The sequence below is a fragment of the Sciurus vulgaris genome (assembly GCF_902686455.1).
Source record: "Sciurus vulgaris genome assembly, chromosome: 8".
NCBI lineage: Eukaryota > Metazoa > Chordata > Mammalia > Rodentia > Sciuridae > Sciurus > Sciurus vulgaris.
Window position 1 is genome coordinate 3,212,859 of NC_136468.1, and position 17,254 is coordinate 3,230,112.

General features: G+C 52.8%; 1 protein-coding gene across 2 annotated transcripts in view; it reads left to right on the top strand.

Moving 5' to 3' along the window:
• Positions 1-17,254, top strand: part of PAXIP1 (PAX interacting protein 1) — a 46,031-nt gene that overhangs the window by 23,416 nt on the left and 5,361 nt on the right. For both annotated transcript variants that reach the window (XM_079149259.1, XM_079149260.1), the window contains exons 7-16: positions 2,652-3,354; positions 4,012-4,106; positions 7,322-7,417; positions 8,350-8,487; positions 9,238-9,359; positions 9,766-9,950; positions 10,816-10,859; positions 12,576-12,646; positions 13,582-13,684; positions 15,213-15,381. In XM_079149259.1, coding sequence (XP_079005385.1) covers positions 2,652-3,354; positions 4,012-4,106; positions 7,322-7,417; positions 8,350-8,487; positions 9,238-9,359; positions 9,766-9,950; positions 10,816-10,859; positions 12,576-12,646; positions 13,582-13,684; positions 15,213-15,381 — 1,726 coding nt within the window. The remainder of the gene's footprint in view (positions 1-2,651; positions 3,355-4,011; positions 4,107-7,321; positions 7,418-8,349; positions 8,488-9,237; positions 9,360-9,765; positions 9,951-10,815; positions 10,860-12,575; positions 12,647-13,581; positions 13,685-15,212; positions 15,382-17,254) is intronic.

Here is a 17,254-nt window from a genome sequence, read left to right on the forward strand (position 1 = left end):
CAGCAGCAGGACACAGTGTCAGGGTGTACCTTGGAAAGCCAGGGGACTTCACGCAGGTGTAAGTGGTATGACACAGGGCAGGCTAGAGGCCAAGGGGGTTCTACAGGTTTGATCAGAGAGATGAGCAGAGTGGTAGGACCCTGAGAAGGCCAGGGGTGCATGTGGCTTGTTCCAGGTGCAGCTGGAGCGTGAGTGTGGACTGCAGGCTCTCGGCTGGGGGAACATCACCAGGAGAACAGCCTGCAGCTGGCAGTCTCACCTTCTCCTTTTCTTGAGTTGAGATCGTGGACGGTCGTCATTCATTTAAAATCGAAAGGAAGGTGCGCGGTTCCTCGCCTGCTTCAGTGTGGAAAGCAACGGCCAGTCTGCTCATCCCTCCTGTGCTCTGCCGTGATCAGATATAGCGGGCGCAGGTGAATTCCGGAGATCCCCAGTGAGCGTTTGGGTGCAGATGTGAGTGACTCTTGTTTGAAATGGAAATAAGTGGATGTTTTTGAAACTGTCCTCAGGAGAGGGCTGCAGGGAAGGTATCCGGGATGGCTGCCACACGTGGCCGTGCAGGGCACTGGAGCCCACGGGAGGGCTGCGAGCTGCGCGTGGGAGCTTCCGCTGGGCGTGAGTGAAGTGAGGTCGAATAGAACAGGATGCGTGAGGCAGGCTTAGTCACATTCAGACGCCGCGTGTTGTAGTAGTGCCTCAGGTCACGTGATGGGGCAGGGCCGTGGCGTTGTGATGCGGAGGTCTGTTCAGACGTGCCCTGCAGAGCGGAGCCGCGATCAGCATCAGGACCTCGCTTTGCCTTGCATTCCTCAGGACTGACAGGTTTTCAGCCAGAGGCAGATCAGAGGGCCGAAAAGGTGCTCTGACGCACGTGGTAGGTGTTCAGCAGGTGTCTGGATGGCTGACCGTAGAGGGCCCCTCCCAGCCAGGCCTGTTCCCAGAGCCAGTGGCGCTCTCTGTGCTTAGCTGGTGCCTTGTCCGGATCTCCATCCGCTCCCGTCTTCACATGGTCGGGTCAGGGGCCTCTTGTGACCTTTGCTTCCAGAACCTGAGCCCTACTGCCTCCTGTCACCCCTGGCCTCCTCAGCCCTTCAGACCATGACCTACCCATGCACTCACCAAAGCCAGTTGAGTTCTTGTGGCCACGCTGAGAGATACAGGAGTGCTCCGAGGGCCGCCTTGGCCTCCAACCTTCCCGTGCCCTGGTCCTGGAGTCTGTTGCCACGTTTATGTGGGGTCTTCCTTCTCGGCAGCAGGTGGCGGACGGCCGGGTCAGCCCGCTCGTTGTGGCCAGCAGCATTACCTCTTGGGCTCCATGAAGTTCCCATGTATGTTTTCTGCTCTACCTGAAAATAATACACGTGCAAAATGAACCCCCAAGGGCACCCCACGAGAGCAAGCACAACACTCCCTCCTAGCCCGGCTCCCCGTCCCCCTAGGGCATCTCTACTGGCTGTAGGCTCATGCTGTGCTGTGTGTGTGAGCAGGTGTCTCCAGCTGCCGTCTGCGGGCCTGCGCACACCACAGCTGCTCAGCCCGTGGGGTGGCCGGCGATGGGGCTGATTCCCCCTTGCCTTGACTGGGTGTTTTGAAGTCTTTAACTGGAGAAGGCACCGTTCTCATGCTGCTTTATGGCCTCAAGAAGTGGGTTAGACTCGTCATGTGAGCATATTGAACACAACTCATGCCATAACACGTTGCCTTGGTCTTGATTTATTCTGTGCGGTGAAGAGGAAGAAGCCTTGGAGTGTGATTCTCTGCTTGGTGACTGATCCCTGTCCTTCCCCCTCCCACCCCACAGCATGGACCCAACGCTCAGCTTGCTTCTTGTGAAGTGGAATGAACTAGGAGGGAAATAGTCTGGATGGAATAGTTTTCTGTAGCTTGAAATTTTTGTCCCATCTAAAGAGCTCAGAGTCTTTTTTAAGGAAGGATTATTGGCCATCTGTGGTGATGGTATCTTAGTCTGTTGGGACCTTGTCCCTCTTGTTGGTCACACACACTTCACACAGCGCACCGTGGGGGAGAGAGGGGCCATGCTGAGCTTCACTGCTATCCAGGCTGTTCCTGGTGTTATGCTTGAGCCCCTGCTGCCATTGGAACACCCTGCTCTTATCTGGAAGGTGGCTTTGTGGGTTCTCACTGGACTGAGGACCACAGGGCAGGGGAAGTGGAAAATGGCTGCTGTGGAAAAAAGATCTGGGTGAGGCTGAGTCTGGCTATCAGACCCTTCATCACCTGTCATTCCGCAAAGAGCCTTCGACCCGGAAGGCCACGGAGGGGTGCCGCCAATCACGCAAGGGTCCCGCTGGGCTCAGCTGCCAAGGACCCACAGGGACAGGACAGCACTGCGTTTGTCTCTGTCTCACTCTGCTCTCTGAGACACAGCAGCCACGAGTCTTCATGTTTGTCAACTTTGATTATTCCATTTTGTAGTTTAAAATTTTGGTGTTCTCAAAATGCGAATTTGTTTACTTGCTTTATTCATGTTGGTGATAAAAATCAATACATGAGAAAAATGTGACATTGCTTTTGAAGTTTCCAATAATTTGATGCTTCTATTACAGAATGTTCTATTGCTCTTTATGGAGAGATGACTAGCACCTTTCAGGAACTGTCTGTAATGACTCGGACCTACTTCTGTTTTCTAGATCTTACAGTCCCTTTCAGCACCCACGAAGGGTCTAGAACAGCAGGTGAATCACAGCCAGCCGGGACATGCCAGCGCCAGCGCCAGCGCTGTGCTCTTCAGCCAGGTGAAAGGCGCTTCAGAGGCACACATGCTACAGCAGCACCATCCGCCCCAGCAGCAGCCCCCACCGCAGCCGCCGCATCCAGTCCTGCACCTCCAGCCCCAGCAGATCATGCAGCTCCAGCAGCAGCAGCAGCAGCAGCAGCAGCAGATTTCCCAGCAGCCCTACCCCCAGCAGCAGTCGCACCCGTTCTCCCAGCAGCAGCAGCAAGTGCATCAGCATCAGTTTTCTCAGCAGCAGCTGCCATTTCCACAGCAACAGTTGCATCCACAGCAGCAGCTGCATCGCCCTCAGCAGCAGCTGCAGCCGTTTCAGCAACAGCATGCCCTGCAGCAGCAGTTACACCAACTGCAGCAGCACCAACTGCAGCAGCAGCAGTTAGCACAACTGCAGCAGCAGCAGCACAGCCTGCTGCAGCAGCAACAACTGCAGCGCCTGCAACAGCAGCAGCAGCAGCAGCAGATGCAGAATCAGACCGCACAACACTTGAGTCAGGCCTCCCAGGCGCTCCAGCATCAGGTTCCACCCCAGCAGCCCCTGCAGCCCCCGCAGCCCCCACCCCAGCAGCAGCAGCTCTTTGGACACGACCCAGCAGTGGAGAGTTAGTAATGGGGCTTTTCTTCCTTTGTGCTGCAGGCCTCGTGCTTGCGTAGATGCTTGGCCAGTGTTGGAGGGGGTGGGTAAGGATTCACACCGAGCAGTCGCCACAAGACGGAGAAGGCAAATCTCATGCCCGACAGTCAGCATGGATCTTAGGCTCTCTTCTGTTCTGTGGGTCGCCCATCAACTACTGAAGAGAGTGGTCCCGTAGGGCATCCAAGCTGCCACAAGGACTAACTCAAGAATGTTTAGTGGTCATGCATAAAATATGTTAGTTTTTGTTGTTGTTGTTCTTTTTGGTACCAGGGATTGAACCCAGGGGTGCTGTACCGCTGAGCCACATCCCCGGCCCTTTCACTAAGTTGCTGAGATTGGCTTCCAACTTGGGATACTCCTGCCTCAGTTTCCCAAGTTGCTGGGATTACAGGCATGTGCCACCACGCCTGATTAATTTTAGGTTTTAATGATCATTTTACATGGATTATCTAATTAGAATATTTGTGATGATGTTCCAGATGTATTCAGATTACTGGTATATGCCTCATGGTTAAGCCTTGTTAGCGTAATAAGTTCACGTGAACCTGGCAAAAGGCGGCTTTAACTTTTGTGCATGCGTATTCATGAAGTCATATCTTTTTTTTGTATAATTCTGTTCTAGTTCCAGAAGAAGGCTTCTTACTGGGATGTGTGTTTGCAATTGCGGATTATCCAGAGCAGATGTCCGATAAGCAGCTGCTGGCTACCTGGAAAAGGGTGAGCTGCACTGGAAGGAAGTCAGCTTTGAATTTCAAGCTGAGCCTTTTGAATGTAGACTTCCTGTTCATTCAGCTACTTTCTCTGAGACGCATTTGTGTGTGCTTCGAGCACAGTCTAGTTTTTTATTGTTAACATTCTTTGTGAAGTCTTTCCCAGACTTCAGTTTTCCACCTATTAGGTGAGGATGTTGGGCTTGATCATTCTTACACTATTTAGGCTCTGAGATTGTAAGGGGAACTGGTTTTTTTGTCTATAATTGGGAATGTGGGACAAGATCAGGTGTTTGATGACCTAAGACAAGGACCACCAAGGTGTACGTGTCTTAAACATTTTGTTTCTCCAAAGGCAAGTGTTAGAGAACCCCAGACTCTTCAGGTTCAGAGGGACCTCAAGGTTCCTAGTGTAACTGGAAGGGCAGTCTGTCAGTTTATTGTTTTGCACAGTGGCCTTTAAAGATAAGAAAAAGTAAACACTTTTCCTTGCTTTGCCACAAATCAAAACTGAGTGTGAGTTTCAAGCACACCTTGACTAAACATTCTTGGTGTTTAAACGTGACATGTGCCAAGCCTGCTACAGGACCTGGGCAGTGCTTAATAAACAGCCCAGGCAGACTGACACGTCCACAGGTAAAGAGCAGGCAGTCTGGGGGCTAGGGCAGAGATGGATGGCACAGGGTGTTCTGGAAGAGGACGTTAACTTCTTGGGGTGCTGGGTGCTAAGAGCTCTGGAAGAGGTGATTCCTGGGCTTAATCTTAGAGGATAAGTAGGAGGACTGTCCAGCTGGGGCAGCTTAGGCCAAGGCAGGAGTCTGCAGAAACCACAGGCAAAAGTGGATGGAAGGTCCAGGCTCCAGCCTGGGTCTCCCGAGCCGGAGTAAGGCGGGGGCAAAGGCTGCCTTGTCTTCTAAGACCTTGTTTATGTGCTGTGTTACAGTGGATTTGGATTCTCCTCCTCGGAACTTTGATAGAAAAGGGTGAGCAAAGTAGTCAGCAGTCCATGTTACATGTTAAACCACTGACTTTGCAACCAGCCAGGAGGGTGACCCCTGGCCAGCTGAGGGTGAGAGCTGAGCCAGGCAGGGAGGAACAGGAGGCATTTCTGAGAGTTAGAGCAGTAGGAATGTGAAAAAGGGCCAGAAGTTAGAAGGTGACATTCGTAAACCTTCCTACAAAATAGAGCAAAACTCAGGTATGAAAGAATAAAGTTTTTTCTTCGTTTTATTTCATTTTGTTTTAAGTTAAAGTCCTCCATCATTATTAGGATTTTGGGAACAGAGAAAATGAAGGGAGGAAAAGCATTAAAGAAAACAGCTTGCAACTTAATGCTGCGTTTCTCCAGAGCAGAAGGAGCCCGGAGAACAGTGTCAAGGCAGCTCTGGATGTTCAGCCCTTGAAGGAAGAGTGAAACGCTCAGTGGAGGGAGCATGTTAAAAGCTGAGGATCTGGATGGGGTCTGGCCCCTGGAACGCAGCACGTGGAGCCGGATCCACGAGCATCTCCAAAACTCTTGAGAGACAGCAATTTCCAATATAGAGTCCTGTACAGCCTGCTGGCCAGTGGGACTGGAGGGGGCATGTGTTAAGGCCTCTGCAGTCAGAGCACTCACCTCTTCTCAGGAAGCCACTCCAGCAGCAGGGGAGAGGGGAGGCAAGGAGTGGGCTCCGACCTGAATGGGGAAGGTGTGAAGTAGGACCTAGAGCGAGTCAGGGGACTGATAGACAAGGAGCGAGACGCGCCGTTGGCTTTCTATTGCTGTGGAACAAATTAGCCCCAAGCCCAGCGCTTGAGACAACACGCATGTATTATCTCAGTTTCCTCTTGGGTCAGGAATCCTAAAGTGGCTTAGGGTGACTGTGACGCAGGCTGTCTTGTGTGGCTGTTGGAGCTTCTGAGGGTCCACTCAGATGGTGTGGCTGTAGGCCCAGTTCCTCACCACCCAGGGCTCTCCTGGCTACTTGGACAGCTGCAGAATGGCCACTGACTCCTCCCCACGAGTGTGACTGAGACTGGAAGCAGGCAGCCGGCTGGTTCCAGGCTGCAGGAGTGGAGCTCCAGCTCTTGAGTACCGGGTCATTTGTGGACATACTTTAAACCCACCGCACACAGATTTATGTGACATTCAGCCGTAAAGGCAGGAAAGGGTGAGAGTTGCACAGAGAAGTGAAGAGCGCAGGGGTCAGGGCAGCTGCTGCCTAAGGAAGTAAAGATGCAAGCGGCATCGAACCACGTGGCTGACCTGAGTGGGAGGTGGCAGGCTCGCGTCCATGGGAGGGTGGCCTTCACAGGAGGAGCAGGCCACAGACAACCCCCAGGGTAGGAAGAAACAGCCCCGGGCGTGAGCTGGGCACAGACGGCAAAGGAAGAGCCGGTCACAGCTGCTGGCGGAGGCAGGAGTTCTGCCTTTGCCTCGTGCCTCGAGAGACCTCGCGAGCAGTCGCAGAGAAACACCTCCAGCTTGCCGCTAGTGAGCGAGGCCAGTGGCTCGCTGGGCAGTGGTGTGGGCCTCTCTTTCACGTGCAGGGCAGGTCCCTCGTTGATGGGGCAGTGTTCTGAGCTTCGACAGAGGCCCACTGCCACGTGCTCACTACTGTCAAGGTGTAGAACGGCCCTTCACCCCTAAGACAGTCCATTCAAAGCCAGCATTTGGTATTGGCCCATTTCATTCTGATTCGCTGTCTGTCTTTCCTTTTGGAGCACTGGTTCTTGGGATGGTTGGCGGTGCCTGTAGGCATGTAGCTCTCAGCCAGGGGAGGCGCTGCTGGAGGATAGCGTGAGGTCAGGGAGGCTGCCGGACACACTGCTGCTCAGAGCGGCCCCAGCACCAGAATTCACTGGTCCAAAACGCAAAATGTCAGTGGTGCCAAGATGGAGAAGCCCTGCTTTAAAAGGAAAGCACTACTAAAATAAAAAATAAACCGTAAATGGAGTAGAGGTGGGTGGAGGGGAGTGGGTCAGGGAGTGTTGGGGATTGAACCCGAGCGAGTCGGGCTCCATAGCTTTGTGATGATGTTAGGGTGTGTCCTCCCTGGAAAGGGACGGGGTGAGCTCTGGTGTCATTTCACTTTCTGGTGCTGGGTGCAGAAGGCCTGAGTCAGCTTTCCTTGTGCGCTGTGGGAGTGGGCTCTGAGGGTATGGGGGGTTCTCCTAATGGCCGTCGTGTTTGGACTTACACTTCTCCTGATGGTTCATGACAGCTTTGGCTCTTTTGTGCAGATAATCCAGGCACACGGTGGCACTGTGGACCCCACGTTCACCAGTCGCTGCACGCACCTCCTCTGTGAGAGCCAAGTCAGCAGCATGTATGCGCAGGTGAGGAAAGCCCCCGGGCCTGGGTGCCAGCTGCCATTTCCGGGCGCGGCCTTCAGATTCTAGTGAGGGGGACTTTGGAAAATAACTTTTTTTCTACCTCTACAAATAGGGAAGTTGCTTCTTATTAATGTTGATGGCGTTTTGGTAGCCTAGAGACTTTTGTGGACACCCTTTTCTTTGAGCATTGGAGAAAGGAAGGGAAATTTGCAGGTAGCATAGGACAGGGGTTGGCCTCCCTCCAGTGGCTGTCAGAGCCCCCTGAGGAGAGGGTTTGGGACCATGGGGCTTGCCAGCAGGGGCAGCAGCTCCCTGCTCAGTGCTGCCTCCCTTTCCCAGCCCTGATGCGCCCTCTCGCTCCTGCTTCTCTCCTTGTGTTCTGACCTGTAGACTGATGTTAATGTGTCCCTGACAGACAGCCAAGGATGGTCTTGGTACAAGGATGGTCTTGGTACAAGGCCTGGGTTCCCACCCCGCACACAAGGAAGGAAAAAGCCCTCCTGGGGAGGTAGCCCTTTCCTGGATCTACTTTGCCCTTAAAAATGGAGAGACACTTATGGGCTTTTTCCTGGTCAGTTCTAGATGGATGGTCCCATTTTCACACCTTGTGTTACGGGGGCCCTTTGTGTTCTTATGGGGCATTTAATCGTGATGGTCGTCAGTGTCGTTCGTGATTAGCTGCTTTTACAGGTTGTCATAAAACTTGCTGCCCTTCTCCCTCAGTACAGGCTCTCACTCATAGTAACGTTTTCGGGTTGTATTGAGAGTGACCAGCCGCACCCTTGTTTGTTGGTTTAGTTAAGTCGTGTGCTGAGCGTCATGAAGTCCTTTGGTTATGGGACATGGTACTCATACAGTCTTTCCAACCATCTTGTGTTCAGTCCTGTTGTAGCAAAAACTCCCAAACGACAAACCTGTGGTTTTGTGTCTGATAGGCGATCAGAGAAAGAAAGCGGTGTGTCACTGCGCACTGGCTGAACACGGTGCTGAAGAGGAAGAGGATGGTGCCGCCCCACCGGGCCCTTCACTTCCCGGTGGCGTTCCCGCCAGGGGGGAAGCCCTGCTCGCAGCACGTAAGGGGCTCTGTTTGTGTTTCCAGCCGCTCTCTGGGAGGCTCTTCCATGTGCCCGCCCTGCTGGGAAGTGACCAGTCAGGCCCTCTGCTTCCTGCCGTTTGCACCACACTCACTTTGCGTGTAGTGGATACTTAATGGAATGCAGTCTCTGACCCTGTTAAAGTCCCGAGACGCATCAGGCCCACGGCCCAGCAGCAGTCGGAGAACATCGTCAGCTGGTTCTCCCAGTTGAAGATATCAAAGTCGGGCTCAGTAGGGAGTGGAGACAGCACTGACTCATGGGCATTCTAACGCACCATCCTCCGTGCTGCATCAGCCTGTCGAGCCCGTCATGTCCGCACACAGACTTCTTCCTGGGCGCGTTCACGTGCGTGCCCTGTGTGAGCCTGCACAGGCAGGATGGAGCCGCGTGTGGCTGCCCGCTTGGCCCACACACACCCCGGCCCTTTGCCTGTCTGTGGAGAGGTCCATCGTGATTGGGTGTTCCACGCTGTGTTGTTGGGACAGTTGCCACAGTGTTGCTCACAACTGCCGCGCGGCAGATTTGTGTGAACGCGTCAGCCTGGGGTGCCTGCTTGCAGACCGTTGTGGCCTCCCGGGGTCCTCTGCTGCGCTCACAGTGGTGGTGACCCTCTCCTCTTAAGACTGACTTTACCAACTGTCCCAAATGCAAAAGAAAGAAAACAACCAGAAAGTCGAAGGGGTTGTCCTGTGTTTTCGGGTCTAACCTTTTTCTTTTTCTCCGTAGATTATCTCTGTGACTGGATTTGTTGATAGTGACAGAGATGACCTGAAGTTAATGGCGTACTTGGCAGGTGCCAAATACACAGGGTACCTGTGCCGTAGCAACACGGTGCTCATCTGTAAAGAGTAAGCCAAGTTTGAAAACCGTTTTTAGTCCTGATTTTATGCATGATAGCACTTCTGTTTAACAACTCTGTTTTTTAATGTGTTGTAATTTTGTGGTAGAAATTTGAGTGTAGAAGCCCAAGTTTGTTAAAAGAATGGCAGTGATATTCATCAGTGTGTTACCAGAAACACCTGCAGGTCATTTGGACTAATGAATTGAAATGAATTAATGAAATCTGGATTTGCAAATTCAGGTGAAGGAGTAGGTGAGGAAGAGGACTAGTAGGTGGACTTGTGATCCAGCCAGGGACTGCTAAGATACGCCAGCCACTTCTGCTTAGGGAAGTGTCTTGTTCACTGTCAAAGATGTCAGTTTATAGTAGACAGTGCTAACATTTAATAAATGTGCTTTCTTTCCAAAACAAAGACCAAATGGTTTAAAATATGAAAAAGCCAAAGAGTGGAGGATTCCGTGCGTGAACGCCCAGTGGCTGGGGGACATCCTGCTGGGGAACTTTGAGGCCCTGCGCCAGATCCAGTACAGCCGGTACACAGCCTTCAACTTGCAGGACCCCTTCGCACCGACCCCGCACTTGGTTCTGAACCTTCTGGGTGAGTGAGCCGCCCGCGTGGCTCGAGTTCACGGGGGCGCGGCCTGCACACCCGGTGGCTGTGGCCCTCCAGCCAGTTCTTATCATTCCTGTTTCTTTCCTACACCTTTCTGCCTGCTGTCCAGGATTTTGTTAGCCTGAGAGACGAGACCTGACAGGCTTCAGGGGCTCCTTTTAGCTCCTTAGGGAGGACTGCCCCACGGCAGACAGTGTGCCCCTGGGTTTTCACTCCTCGTTTGCAGAGTCGTACATTATTCAGAAGGCCGTAGGATGTGCTCTGACCTTCTCCCCAGGAAGCCCGTTCTGATCTTACTAGGATGGCTTTTATCCGCTCCTCTGGACCTGAGCTCTGTCCTATGTTCCTGGAACGCCCCTGCTGGTCTGATCTCAGCTCAGAGCCACTCTGCAGGGGTCTGGGCCTCATGTCCCCTCTTGCCCACAGTGTGAGCATGCTGATCCCATGGCCAACCCCTCCCTATCTGGTGTGTCCCTGCTGGGAGCCGTCTCTCGTCACTCGTGTGTTCGAGTGGCCTGGCTGACACCCAGACCCGGACTCCCTCCTGTAGAAGTGTCCAGCCACACGGCACACAGCAGGGACAGCAAGTGCCTTCAGCTTGGTCGCTGCATTTGCCGCCAGTTTTGAGCACATTTCACGTGGGTGACACGCAGCACCTGGGAGCCTCAGTGCTGTCACAGCTAGCTCCTCCATCTCGTCCTGGAGGCTCTTGGGAACTTGGGGTAGTGCTTCGTGTTCCCTGTCAGTTGCTGCGAGCTTCTTCCCCTGTGGGTCCAGGCTGAGCAGCCCCAGGAGAGGCCTTCACAGGAACAGTGTGTCATTGTGGAAGATAACTTCTCTCTCTCTTTAGATGCTTGGAGAGTCCCACTGAAAGTGTCAGCGGAGTTGTTGATGGTATGTCACATGAAACTTCTCCCTGGCTATTGCTGCGAATTACAAAGTGGTGGGGTGTGTCTGCAAGTTTGTATTTGTAAGTCAGAACTTCCTTATCGCATGTCAACATGATCACGGGTGAAGGCCATGTCCTCTCGTGCCCCAGGCCTGTTGATCTGATGGCTGGTGATGGCTGTCAGTCCTTCACGTGTGGTGAGGAGTGTTGTTGCCTCGAAGAGCTGTGGATTGTGTCTGGAACTGGAGAACAGAGTGAAAATGGGGGGCCACTCTTGCTTTCCATGGGTTAGAGAGAGGCCAGAACGTGGAGAGCCATTGGAAGAGTAGGTGTGGGACCCACTACAGTCCAGAGCGGAGGGAGGCCAGAGGCAGCTGGGCCAGAAGCCTCCTGGGAGGCCAGGCGGACTCCCATCATACCGATTGAGGCTTCTGATGTGAGTCTTTTCAGGAGGGTGCCTTAGGGAAGTTCCAGCGCTTCCCTGGTTACCTCCAGGCGGTGTGGGCTGTGGGCACGAGAAGGGCTTCCCACTCTGCTCTGTGAGGTCTAGTAGGTGGAACTCTGGTTCTCCTGTGAACGTCCGTCCGGTTACACAGACTCTTTCGGTCATTTCACTGGGACCCTCTGTTGCCGCTTGTTGCCTGAGGCATGTCGGCACTGAGAACTGCAGTGTTCTCACCGTGGTCAGTGCTAGTGGGGCCGGAAAGCCTAGGACCACATACGGGTGTCACGTACGGGTCGACCTGTGTCTTTAAAATGCAGACGCCTGGGTGCCCTGGTGCACACCTGTGGTCCTGCTGCTGGAGAGGCCCAGGCAGGAGGCTGGCTTGAACCCAGCAGCTCCCGGCAGGCTGGAAACATGGTGCTGCGTGCCCTCTGCAGATCACTGCAGGGCTGGTCCTGCGGGCCAGAGGCTGGGTGGGTCTCCGGTGCACTGCAGATGTGCACACCTGGGACCTGGGACTCGTCGTGGAGGTGATTGACGTGGTCTAGAGGTAGTTGAGAAGGTGTGCGTAGTTCACATGGTGAGACACAGGCAAGTTCTCTTTGGAAGAACCTCCGAGTTCAAAATGTGGAGAAGGAGTAGACAAGGATAGGGCGGAATTGAGACGCTGACTGTCAGGGACCCCACAGGGAGTGGCTTGTTCCTCTTCTGTCTTGCCTGGCTCTCTTCTGCCTCAGGTCAGAGTCTTTTACTGATTCTGGGGGACCTGGGCACCTTCCTGAGATGCAGTCAGGAAATTCAGCACCTTGTCTTGCCTTTGGTGGCACTGTCGATCTGATGGCCATGTGTCTTTTGTGACACTGTGGGTGAAGTTTCTGTTTTAGGAATAGTCTCTTTAGGGAGGGGTCATTGCAGGGATTACGTCTTTCACATTCCAAGTTAGGACCCAGGATAACGTACCTGAAATAGAAACAGTTCTAAGAAGTTCAGGGTTGAGGACAGCATATGTGACGTGAGTGAGGAGAGAAGCGGCAGAGGCTTTCTCAGGAGCTGGAGGGCTTGGTGGGTAGCCGGGTGAAAGTCAGACGTGCCTTGGGTCCTCCGGAGCGTGGCCTCCACTCTGGCCTGCTGTGCCAGGTCCCCCAGGTGAGCTCTGTCCTGAGGGGGTGGCGAGTGGGGTTCTGGCCTGCCAGTAGTGGGTGGGTCACTCGACACACGTCTTGGAGGCTTCTGTGTTGCGTGGAGACTGATCTGATGGACAGTGCTTCCCTTTCAGGGTGTGAGACTACCTCCCAAACTGAAGCAGAACGAAGTGGCCAGCGTCCAGCCTTCTTCCAAGCGGGCCAGGTATGAACGATGTGTATTTTTTTTTTTTTTTTACTTAAAAAAGAAAAAGAAAAAAGCTCTTCTTTAAATAAACGTTTACCCCAGCCCCAACATTAAGACAGGAAGGAGGACCTGCGAGGCCGTTGGAGTGACATGCATGCTTCACACGGCTTGCTAGATTGGCCTGCGTGGCAGTTACAGGCACACCCTCTTAGACTCGTCTCGTGGACACAGGGCCGGCCAGTGCCGGTCAGCGAGCAGGGCATGGCAGACGCCGAGCCAGCCTCTTCTCCATTCTAGAGAAGCCGTGCTTGCCGGTGAAGTGCAGCCAGAGCGGTCTTGCCGCTCTGCCTCCTCGCCTCTTCCCTGCTGCCACTGTTGTCCTGCCTTCCACGCCCCGCTCACAGGCTGGATGACATCCCAGTTGTGGAATAGGCTTTGAAGCCACAGAAGAACTTCAGATTCGCCTTGGCCAGCTCCTTAAGCATAGACTGAGAGATGAGATTCGGAGAAGCATCCGCCCGTGTGGCAGCTCGGGAGGCCTGAGGAGCTGCGGTGGAGCAGCCAGGGCTGGCGTTGGGGCCGCAGAGCGCCGGGCACCCTCTTGGCCAGCTGCAGCCTGCATGCCTGTGCCAGTCTCACGAGGTCATTTCAAAATTCGTAGAAAGCGGAGAGCGCAGAGTGGTGAGGCTGAGCCGGCCTCGCCTGAAGACTGCCCCACCTGCGTCGACCTCGGTGTCGATGGTCCCCAGCAGCTAGCTGGGCGCCTCCCCTGGAGGCTTCCACGTGGAGTCTTGTGGGTGCTGACGTCAACGGGGAAGGGAGGACAGTGGCCCCTGCACCGTCCTTTGAAGACAAAAGCTGCACGCCACAGCTGCTAGAGTGACGACTCCTCCTTCCCGGGCCTCTGGGAACCGTGGGAACCGAGGGTCGTCACTGGCGTCTTTGTCTTGCAGGGTTGAAGAGTTACCTCCGCCCACTAGAACGCTGACTCCAGAGCTGACCCCTTTTGTGCTCTTCACGGGATTCGAGCCTGCCCAGGTTCAGCAGTACATCAAGGTGATCCTGCCTTCCGCGCCGTCGCGCATGCTCGGCAGCGCTGCCCTCTGTGTGTGTCTCCGGCGAGCGGCCGCGAAGCCGCGTGATGGGGTGCCTGGTGGTCACGGTGTCGGGGGAGTCTTTCTGGCGATCTCCGATCGCGGAGCACTCCTGCCTTATTCCGTGCTGTTACTTCACAGGCCAGCTTCACACTTCAGGGCTTGGTTTCTTATTTGTGTGAAAATCAGATTCAGACGTGTGACCCAGGAGCTGTTTTTATCATTGCGTGGCGTTTACGCTTACTGGAATGTCATTTTTTTAAATTGATTCTTTTTAGTTACACATGACAGTGGAGTGTATTTTGATGTATCCTCCACACATGCTTGTGATTGTACATGGTGTGAGTTAGACTGGTCATGTGCACATAGGAAGGTGATGTCCAGTTCATTCTACTGTCTTTCTTATTCTCATCCCTCTCCCTTCCCTTTATTCCCCTTTGTCTAATCCAATTAACTTCTATTCCCCTGCCTTGTGTTTTAGCATCCTCAAATCAGAGAGAATATTTGACCTTTGATTTTTTGGGATTGACCTATTTCACTCAGCATGATAGTCTCCAGTTCCATCCATTTACCAGCAAATGTCATAATTTCATTCTTCTTTATGGCTGAGTAATATTCCATTTTGTGTGTGTGTGTGTGTGTGTGTGTGTGTGTGTATACCACTCAAGTGTCATTTTCATAAAGTCTCTGGCTTCAAAGGGGCCCTCTCCTCTTCCAAGTTCTTTGATTGAAACAGTTCATCCAAGATTAGTTTTCTGGGGAAGAATGAGACTAACTCAGGATATGGGGGAGGTTGTATATTTTAAATAAGTGGGAAAAGAAGTATAAATATAGTTTTTGAAATAACAGTGCAAGGGATGTTTTTGTCTGGTTTTGGTGGGGAGGGTAGTCACGAGGAGTCTGCTGGGGAATGAAGTTGATCCAGTTACGTGCCTGTGTGCACATGCCACGGTGAAACCCCCTATTCTGTGTAGTTGTTATGTACTGATAAAGCCTTAATGAGAAGTAGTTAAGTCTTATGCAGGGCTGGAGTCGTACATATACTCCTGTTTTTTAAGGAAAATAAATTATAAATTCTATTATAAATTTGGTTTAATCTATTTTTCAGGTGTGAGAGTAGCTGTTAAGGTTTTCTTACATGCCCCTGTCTTGGTCCATTTTTATACCGTCACTTTTAAAAAGTGGAAACAGGGTGGTAGTGTGCGTCAGTGGCCGGTCTTCACTTGGGAAGCCTGGGCACGTTCACTTTGGAAGTGAGCTGCCATTCCTGGGCCTCTTAGTCATGAGAGAGAGGCTGCTGCTGCCAAGAGGCCACCGTGTGCAGAGGTGGCTGCACAGGGGCCCTCCATGCCGCAGCCCAGCCTTGCTTTGCGACTGCTCCCAGCCCAGGGGCTTCTGGGCCAGGTGGGCGTCCCGATCCCCGCCCCCGCCCCGGCAGGTGCCCTGGCGCACTCACCTGCACTTCCTTTCCTGTCTGTTGCTGGCTCCAGAAGCTCTACATCCTGGGTGGGGAGGTTGCCGAGTCCGCGCAGAAGTGCACCCACCTCATCGCCAGCAAGGTGACCCGCACGGTGAAGTTCCTCACGGCCATCTCTGTGGTGAAGCACATCGTGACTCCAGAGTGGCTGGAGGAGTGCTTCAGGTGCCAGAAGTTCATCGGTGAGTAGCCGCGTGGCGCCCAGGGGCAGCGGGGGCCTGCAGGTCTGCTGGGCGGGGGAGTGGCTGTACTGCTCTGTCCCCAGTGCAGCGCTGCAGCCCAGCCGCGGGGTCTCTGCACTCCCAGAGCTGCCTGGGGGCCGCCTGTCAGTTTGCGGGTGACCTGTGTGGCAAATTAGTTTCCAGGTCACGTACTTGAAGGTTGCCAGTCTGAACGGACTCTCATCGGCTTATAAAGTGCACACTTCAATGTGGTGGGCGATTTTGGTTGACTTTTATTCTTCATTGTATTGTGAATAGGTGTTGGTGGTGTTGCTCTCTGAGACTTATGAAGTAGTTTAGTTATATAAGCATTTAATATTAGGATTCTTATTGTGCCCTCTAAATGCCAGAGTTCCAAAGAGAATTTTTCCAACTTAGTAATGACTGTTTAAAATGAACTGCTTTTTAGTGCAGTTTAGATTCCCAGTAAGATCACAGAAAAGGCAGAGATTCCCTGCACGCACGCGTGCACAGCCAGGGTGGCTGTTTGTCAGCCAGTGAACCTGCGTGTCACCTGCGACTCATAACGTCCCCGCACGTTCTGCGGGCATTGCACATCCACTGGGCTTTGACAGGTGTGTGGTGACGTGCAGCCGAGTTACAGATCTTGCAGAACAGTGTCCTGTGTGCCGACCAGCTCCTGGCACCGCTGAGCTTTTTATGACTGTCTCGGTGGTGCTGCCTCCTCCAGAAGATCTTGTAGTTGCAGTTTTGTAGCTTGTGTCTCTTCAGACGGGCTTCTTTCACTGAGCAACGTGTGCGTGAGCTTCCTCCGCATCTGCTCGTGGCTTGAGAGCTGCTTCTCCAGCACTGAGTGCAGTTCCTCTTGCTGTCCCTTCACCTGTGGAGGAGGATGTGGCTGCTTCTCAGTGTCGGCGTGTATCACTGAAGCTGCTGCACACATCTCTGCAGGCTTCTGTGCGGACATGCTTTTGTCTCATTTGGGTAAACCTCCAGAGCTCAGTCGCTGGATCACTTGGTGAAAGCGGTTCCGTTTTGTAAGGCTTTGCCAAGCTGCTTCCCGCTGTACCATCTCATAGTCCCTCTGGCAATGGCTGGGTTCCCAGTGGCTCCCCTGCTTTTCAGTCAGTGTTCTGGATTCTGGCTGTTCTCACAGGTGTGTGTTGGCATGACTCGATTGACTTCTGATGCTGAGTGTGCTTTCATGCACCCATTTGTCATCTCTCTGTCTTCCTCAATGAAGTCTCCAGATCTTTTGCCCATTTTCTCATTGAGTTCTAAACAATCGATAACATAAAGAGAGAGCCTACAGTTTGGGAGAAAATCTATACCACATGCACCTCAGATAGAGCACTAATCTCCAGGATATATAAAGAACTCAAAAAACTTAACACCAAAAAAACCAAATAACCCAGTCAATAAATGGGCAGCTAAGGAACTAAACAGACACTTCACAGAAGACATATAGTCAGTTAACAAATATATGATAAAATGATGATCCTCTCCCAATTAGAGAAATGCAAATCAGAACTACTCTAAGATTTCATCTCACTCCAATCAGAATGGCAATTATCAAGAATACAAGCAACAATACATGTTGGCAAGGACGTGGGGGAAAAGGTGCACTCATACATTGCTGGTGGGGTTGCAAACTAGTGCAGCCACTCTGGAAAGCTGTATGGAGATTCCTCAGAAAGCTTGGAATGGAACCATCATTTGACCCAGCTGTCCCACTCCTTGGCCTATACCCAAAGGACTTAAAATCAGCATACTACAGTGACACACATCAATGTTTGTAGTAGCTCAACTCACAATAGCTAAAATATGGAACCAACCTAGGTGCCCTTCAACAGATGAATGGATAAAGAAAATG